An 8,733-nucleotide genomic window follows, 5' to 3' on the forward strand; every position below is an offset into this window, starting at 1 on the left:
GCACCAGCCTGAGTCACACCATGCGTTCTCCCGGGGAAGTTGTCCCTGGATCCCGGGACCCTGGCAGTGGCGGGCTGCACAGGCTCCCCAGAAGTGGGTGTGGATAGTGACCTGTGCTCGCACACAGGCTTCTTGGTGGCGGCAGCAGCAGCCTTAGCGTCTCATGCCTGTCTCTGGGGTCCGCGCTTTTATCCGCGGCTCGCGCCTGTCTCTGGAGCTCCTTTAAGCAGCCTTCTTAATCCCCTCTCCTCGCGCACCAGGAAACAAAGAGGGAAGAAAACGTCTCTTGCCTCTTCGGCAGCTCCAGACCTTTTCCCGGACTCCCTCCCGGCTAGCTGTGGTGCACTAACCCCTTTAGGCTGTGTTCACACAGCCAACCACAGTCCTCTCCCTGGGATCTAAGCTCCGAATCCCGAGCCTCAGCTCCCAGCCCCGCCCACCCCGGCGGGTGAGCAGACAACCCTCTCGGGCTGGTGAGTGCCGGTTGGCACCGATCCTCTGTGCGGGAATCTCCCCGCTTTGCCCTCCGCACTCCTGTTGCTGTGCTCTCCTCCGCAGCGCTGAAGCTTTCCCTCTCCGCGGCTCCGAAGCTTTCCCCCTCCGCCACCTGCAGTCTCTGCCCATGAAGGGGCTTCCTAGTGTGTGGAAACCTTTCCTCCTTCACAGCTCCCTCCCACTGGTGCAGGTCCCGTCCCTATCCTTTTGTCTCTGTTTATTCTTTTTTCTTTTGTCTACCCAGGTACGTGGGGAGTTTCTTGCCTTTGGGGAGGTCTGAGGTCTTCTGCTAGCGTTCAGTAGGTGTTCTGTAGGAGTTGTTCCATGTGTAGATGTATTTCTGGTGTATCTGTGAGGAGGAAGGTGATCTCTGCGTCTTACTCTTCCGCCATCTTCCCCCTCCTATCTCTAGAGGGCATTTTTAAACTTTCCCACACCACTGAATTCCCGTTCACCTCTTTAAGGCTATTCAGGATTAAGAGCATCAACAAGCTCTTGGATTAATACAGCTGTACTAAAACTGTACCCCATACACAAGGGGACACGCCCATTTTGGTAAAGGTGGGACTGAACGTTCATTCCTTTTATATGATGTGAGAAATCCTCTTAGTACAAGTCATTTATTAATAACAAAGGTACAAGGCATTACAGACTCACTGCCTCAAAGACAGCAAAAGGCTAAATTACAGAGAAGGCACGAGCTTAATATCAGAATTACTAAATCCCTGAATGACATAAATTACAGAATATGACCACCTCAGGATCCATCAGGCTTTTAACCAGAATCAGATCATATCCAGGCACAAGTTTTTTGACATTGTATCAAATCAGTAACAAGACTTTCAAATCCTACAAGTACACTTTAAAGCATTCATTGTTTATTAATTCAGGGAATAAGGCCACCATACTGTAAGTTACAGTTATGTAAACAAATTTGGAATTAGTCTTATAATGTTGAGTGAAGATTGTCCAAGGCTTCAGATGAAGTTCTGGTAATCAATGTTCCTTTTAGGCAATGCAAGTGCCCCTCTGATAAGACCAAAATGGCATGGTGGGCTTAGATCACCAAGAACTGTTTGTTAGCAGACAAACAGGAAAAGGTGTTCAGTTTCTTGAAGGCAAGTCAACTTCCCTATCCTCAAGGTTTAAACTTGATGGTATATAGCTCCTTTGGCATTGAGGAAAAGAAGGAATTTAGCAAACAATTTGGAGACTTGATATGGTGTTCAGTCTCATCTATGTACGCCCAGGAGGATTCATAAACTACCAGTTTCATTTAGTATTTATTGCCAAGACCCCAGCAACTATTGTCTCATTGCCAGGGGCTCAGCAAGTGGTTTTTTCATTTGTTTTGCCAGGACTTCAGAAACTATTTTTTCCCATCAAATCACTGAGTATGCTCATCAGAAGAATAATTGTGTGTGCCTGTTTTGATCATAATAAGTATACGAAGGAAAAGCATACATGAATATAAGAAACAAAAAATGCAATGAAACCTCTTTACAAAACATAAACAACTGAAACATACAACAGCACCAAGATACTTTACTCACTACAAAAGTGTTTCTCCATCAGTTTGCAACCTCCCTCCCCAGAGTTTCTGAATCAGTGGGTCCATGGTGGAATCAAGAAATTGCATTTCTCACGAGTCCTTCCATGTTCCTTATGGTACTGGTTTGAGGACCACACTTAAAGTCCACAGCATTAGAATGTGGAAAGCACAGTTCTGGTCTAGTAGGAGAGATGAATTTTTATCAGCTGGAACTGTGGGGTTGAGGTTTTTGTATCAGGGTTAGAACAGAGATTTATTTCTAAGTAAGTAATTATTTATTTATTATACTAAGTAAGTAAGTAATTTATTTATTTCTAAGTAAGTGTTTCGCTTAACTTTGGTTGTAGATGCTAACTGCCTCTTCATGTTTAGCTAGAGTTCAAAGTTTTCCTTCCAAGTGATAGTCAAAGATGTTAAGGAGATGTATGTGAGTCGGAGGCTACTTCTTTTACTACTTCTGGGTCTACTTTGACTACTGCTTCCTTTGTGCTATGAGGCTGGGAGTTCTCTTTCTTTCCCAACAGCTCTTCAAAGATCTCATTGTGCATGTAAAAGAAGACGTACCCGGTTTGAAGCCTAGCCTCCTGCACTGGGGCCTCTTGGGTACTTGATACGTTTAGATCACTGTAAGAGAACCACACTTGCCTGTCAAAGTTGTAGGCATCGCTGACATAGTGTCCGGTGTTAGGCGTCTTTCCAATATGGCTGATAATACCAATGAGCCGATAGTCATGACTTTCTCTCATCTCGGCTTCTATTTTTGGTTTCCTGGCTGAAGATTTTGTCTTCGCCACATCTGAAGAGCCCTTTCTTCCAGAATATTTATTGGAACCCAAGACACCTCGGGAACTCACCTTGGTTCCCTGGAAATTTAATTGCGTAGGTCTGCATTTATCTGTGTGCCACTGGGCATCGGGGCCTGAAAGGCTCCGAATCAATAGAAGACCAAGGTCTTGTTCAAAGAGTCTTATCCCTCCACACTGCTGGGTCTCTTCAGGCACTTGGTAAGATTCTTCTGAAATTCTGGGTTTTTTACCTTTACAAAATTCTTCGGTGGTCTCAGGCATGCTCTCAAAATCTGCAGATATATTGGTTCTCTTGTATTTATTTCCTTTTCGACTTTTAGCCACTTTGTGATATGTATCTGGGCTGCTGGTGGGTGTACCTTTCAGAGAAAGGGAGCTGTCTTCCAGATTCCTCATTAAGCCTACTGCTAATAGCTCTCTTGCAATGGCTGCTCTATGTCTTAAGTTTACCAATGTGGACTCTATTATATTTAGTTTAGAATCTTCTCCCATGTCTCCTTGCTCCTGCTTGAAGCTTGAAGCTTTATGAAGAGTCTGGCATGTTTGTGGTTCAGACTCTTTTTCTGATCTAATGTGTGGAGTCAAAGAATCCTTGGATTCTGAGGTCTGCTTTGTTGAAGCTGTCGATGAACTGATGGCTTCAGAGTTCATCTTCTTAAAGAGTTCTAAGACTTGGAAATCAGTAAGAGGTGCATTCTTGCTTAAGGGAAGCGGTGGTTTGGTAGTTTCATTGCAATGGGAAGATAACTTTAAGTATTTGGAAATAATGACTTTTTGGTCATCCTTCCTTAAGGACCCAGACTCACTAAATTTATAGCGTTTCAGATGCACAATAAGGACCCTGGGTAGCCTACTGAATTTATGCACTGCAACAGAACTCCTGTGCTTACACGTCTCACATTTATACTCAAGCTCTTCTGCTTCAAAGAAAAGATCAAAACTAGATTGAATAGACAAGGGACGTGCTTTTTCTCTCTGGGGAAGACTGACCGAAAGTGAATTGTTTGCCTCTGCCTTAAGGACAATTTGCCCACAGGATTTGCAACTAGTTGAGCGCAGCAACTCGAAATCAAAATTACTGGCGACAGGGCAAACAAGCACCTTGGTGTCAGCACTACCAGCAGAAACCTGCTGAGGTGAATTACCTTCCTCAGATTCAATCTTAATCTTCCGAATTGTGTTTAATTTTCTCATGTTTTGTTTAATCTGATCTAAACAATGACCTAAAAACTCATACGCATCATTCTGCGCGTTGTCAGAGAATATCTCTGCAACTGCTGAAATGGTGTTTTTAAAATTCACAAGTAACTTCTCCTTGATTTTTATGTTATAAATATCTTTCAAAACAAGCAGCTGCACCAAGCGTATGCTAAGGGCATCAAGGGGAGTTTCACCCTGTAAGAAGTCCTGATTGAGTAAATCATTAGCAAATGATGGAATCGAAAGTAAGGACTGTAAAACTGCATTCATGTAACAGGTGTTTCCCAAGTTGGGGAAGCCTTGATATAGTTTCTCTGAGTAAAAGTCAAAGATCATCTGGAGTTTGCCCCACTCTGGGTCATCCTCACCGTACTTCAACTCTGACAGAAATGCTAAATATATTTTCTCAGACACTCTTTGGAGAAGATCACTGACATCTAGGTAATGTTTTCCACTAAAATCGATCTTGAACGAAGGTCCAAGTTCAAATTCCTTATTCTGTTTTAACCCTTTTAATATTAATTCTCTCTGTTTGAGGCTTACATATCTCAAGGGGTACATCTTTGATACCGTTCCTTCCGAACAGGTATCCTCTTGCAGGAAAATCTTATTCATCTCTGAGCCAGATGATGGCCTCCTCTTCCCATATTCCTTTTCTAATAACTCTTCACAGGTAAATGTTGACAATTCTGATGCACACAAAGGCATCTCCTTATCATCAGGTGTTTCATTTCTTTCTTTCTTAAATGACTGACTACTTGACGTCCTACGTATTTTGTGAGATGCAGTTTTGCCACCTGCCTTCTGTGTTGTTGTACTGGCAAAGATACTCCCATCCCTATCAGGTCTTACGGGTGGTTGAGGATGGACTCTATCCAGGAACTTCTTCAAATTTTCGGCATCTCCGGAGGATAATTTTTCAATAATCAATAAGTCATTAGTCTGTAAACGTAAATGCAGATAATTTTGGTCTTCTCCAGAGGGTCTAAGGTCGATGTCTTCAATATTATTACTTAGCTGAAAACTTGCGTATGCTCCAGTATTGAAATAGACAACCAATATAACATTCCTCTCTCTTTCCACTATTTCAATGCATGCTTCTCTCACTTTGGACACCTTAGTTTTCTTGCTGCCTATTCGGACCAAACCACGTACAATTACAGCAGCCATGATTTCTTTACAAATAAAATTCACTTATCCTGAATTATCGACAATCTTAAAGTTTCAATTTGTTGGCTAATTCGCCTCTGGAGACAACACCAAAGAAATAGTTCTTTAGTTCTCTATGTAGAATGATCTTAGTGATAAAACCAATATGCTTCGAGAACTGTCCACGGTTGAATGAAGGCAGAGCCTTGATTCCCGAAGCAAGACCGCTACTGTAAAGAAAATCAAGAAAAATTATTTAAGCTATCAGAGAAATGCCTGGATAGAACTCAAACTCTACTCCCATACACTAAATCTTCTTTCCACTGCAATACTAGACTCCATTCTGATTAATTTCCACACTTCAACTGAAATCGTTAAACACTTGGAAGACTTTCAGTACACAGCTGAAGAGCACAATGAACAGTGTCTCAAGCGTATGTGTGTATATATATATATATATATATATATATATATATATAAAATATGCTAATCCTCCTGTCATAGAATGACCCCACGAGGCAAGCACAATAAGTGAATAAGAAAGTGAGAGGCCCTATGCAGCCCTCAACCCAATAACAGATGGAGAGCTCAATCTACCTCCTTCCAAATCCTGTTATGTTCCTTTCTTTCATGTGGCACCAGGGTAATAAGTCCACACATTCTGCCCCATGTGGGGTGAGGGCCTAACTACCACTGCTTAAAGCAGGTATCGAAGAATTGGCTAACTCCAGCTCTGGCCACAGGGTCCACATAACCTGAGCTAGCTCCCTGTACTCAAAGCCAGCCGGGAAGGATCAGGTGTACTTAATCACTCAAAATTTAAAATTTCTGAATAACTCTGTAGTGAACCAATCTGAATTAATGAATAGCTTAACACTTAGCACTACAAATGTTTATGTGAGAAAGCATATGTCCAAGAATTGATTGGAAGTTTTTTCTCCTGCATAGTTAAATATTCTTCCTGAATCTTGTCTATGTTATTAACTTGCTCAGCAAACCCTGTCTTTATGAATAATACTAAATGAAACTTCTGCTCAATCCCTATCCAAATTATCAAAACCTCAAAACTGGTGGAGCATACATTAATGAGATTTTTGTTTTATCAAGTATTTTATCTATCAACCTACGTTCAGTAAAGTAGGGATTGCACCCATCCACATAAAAAAAAAGTGCATATACGTCCAAGTGAGAGAATGATCATATTTATCATAGTGGAAACGAGGCCCTAAAAACTTTCAAGCACCACAGCAAACTCGAGTGTCTGGATTATTTATAGTTCACTCTCCTACTATAGATGCTATGTAAGAGTTTATTTCCTCTCCACAAAAAAAGTCTTAATTGCTCCTATTTCAACCACTTGAGAGAACCTATACAACCCCAGAACAACTTCTAGTCTGCATTTAAAAATTCTGTGATCCCAGCTGATCTGTATTTATCAAAAATTGTTGTCCATTCTTTCTAATGATAGCTGAAATAATCTAGACCCTCATGGCATTTCCACTCTCTGCTTTCAAAAACACAGTTAAGAGACAAGTGTTTCCAAAACAATGGCCCTATTTGTTATACCTTCTTCCCAGTTCAACCTGCTTACATTTCATTCCAGAATTAAGGAGACTTCTTTGAACCCACTGATCATATGGGCAGTGAAGATTAAGAACCATATTGCTGATGCACAGTTGAGCAGTCTAACCACTGCTCACTTCCTGGCACATTTTAAGCTTAAATCCCCTTTCTTGATTCTGCCTCATCACTCAAAGGCTTTTAGGGCTTCCTTTGATTGTTAGCTTTTTGTGAAGATTTTAAACTAAAATGTATCTGTTCTCTCAAACTCCACTGGAGAGAACTTTGTGACTATTCTATGTAGCCTACACCAGATTCAAAACATATGGATGACGACTGCATTCAAAAGTTATGAAAGCCAAGGTACTTTTCTCTCATTTTACCCACAAACTCAGTCCAGTAAGTTTGATTGATCACCTACTAGCACAACACACTGGGCTAGCTGCTGATCTCAAAGTATAGCCAGAAACTCATAAAGTTGCACTACTTGTATCAGATTTGGAGGCATGACCTATGGTGTCAAGAAGCTGGCCATAAGGTAAAAATACTCCTGGTAGAAATGTCTGCTTTGTTGTTAATTTACTAATTCACTTTACATTGATCTTCTTGGTCACTGAGTATTTGCTGAGCATCTGCCCTATGCTGATTATGATTTCCTGAGTGTCTGCTCCGTGCCAGGTATTGTGGTCAGTGCTCTCAGGGACAAAAGTTTGTGAACACTCACTGTACCTAAACAATTTAGACTCTAAATGTCACTGTGTAAACACCACAATTGAAAAGGGCCTTGCTTCCAGTGGGAGAATCTGGGAAAATATCCTTTCACTGCCATTTTCTGGAGCTTGACACATACTCAGGGTGGGAGCAGTGTTTTGTAAAAGAGAGGGTCTCCTGGACTGAGATTTCTCAAGCCGTACCCACAATTCTGCAAAATGATGAGGCTTAACCTCATCTTTTGCAGGAAAAACAAGAAATTGGCCCTTGGAAAGCATGCCTACAAACTTGAGAACCCAGAAACCCAGGTTATTAATTCTTTAGTAAGATAATTTAATGAGTACTTGTGAGCCTTTTATTTACCCTCTGGATCCTATATTTCCACCATTCATGCTTTCATTATTTCAAGAATTAGAAAAACCTGAAAACCAATGAGAATACACCTTTCAAATTTGAATATGCATTTCTCATTCCCAAAGCATTCATTACAAAAGGAGAAAATCTGGAGGTAGTTACAGCCTGGAGGCAGGTGAATAAACCCAGAAGGCCCTTTAGGCTCAGTGACTATGAGAAAGTAACATCTCTATGTCAGATCTCTTCCACTGACATCTGATTACAACTGTAATTACCTATATAAACTCAAGTATGTGTTTATTTCCCTGAATAGGTGGGGGTGAAGGTATAGAAGGTGGTTTGGTACAAGTGATGAGCTTTAATTATCATGTTATTTTACAGCTTCTTAAGTTTGAAAACATTTGAAGTGAGAGAACAAAGATAAACCTAGCATATGGTGAGAAATCCTGCTCAGTTATTCAAGCAAGCCTCACTGGATAGAAATGATGAAGGACCCATGGGGTGATATGCTAGCCGCTGTATGCACTAAGTAGAAAAGAGGGGCCAGATAATTACCATAGAGGTTTCCAATAATTTCTGGGTATCTCCACAAAGGCCAGCCAAGAGCTCTGAAAAACCCAACAACTTCAACTCACACTTACTTTAAACTAAACATAGTTTAGTGACCTTGGATAAGCCAAATATGCTATCGGGGCCATTAAACTAACTGGAAAACGATCATCTAAGCTTCTTTTGAGGACTCCATGCTATGAGGCTATGATTCTAGGTAGAATATACTTAATAAGCACACCAAATTTCCCAAGACAGAGCAAAATGAAAGGTATTTTCCCCACCAATTAGATGACATGTATTGAATCTGGGCTTGGAAACTATGGTTACCATACAAAAAATATTGTTATGAATATG

At 41.1% G+C, this 8,733-nt stretch overlaps 1 protein-coding gene across 1 annotated transcript; it reads right to left on the reverse strand.

The window, feature by feature from the left end:
- Nucleotides 1–2,460: 2,460 nt before the first annotated feature.
- USP26 (ubiquitin specific peptidase 26) lies at nt 2,461–5,223 on the reverse strand (the record flags this gene model as incomplete). Its single annotated transcript, XM_079911017.1, has 1 exon — nt 2,461–5,223. One exon carries the CDS (start codon nt 5,221–5,223, stop codon nt 2,461–2,463), a length of 2,763 nt encoding a protein of 920 aa, XP_079767143.1.
- Between the last annotated feature and the right edge of the window lie 3,510 nt (nt 5,224–8,733).

Source organism: Stenella coeruleoalba (genome assembly GCF_951394435.1).
Source record: "Stenella coeruleoalba genome assembly, chromosome: X".
Classification (NCBI taxonomy): domain Eukaryota; kingdom Metazoa; phylum Chordata; class Mammalia; order Artiodactyla; family Delphinidae; genus Stenella; species Stenella coeruleoalba.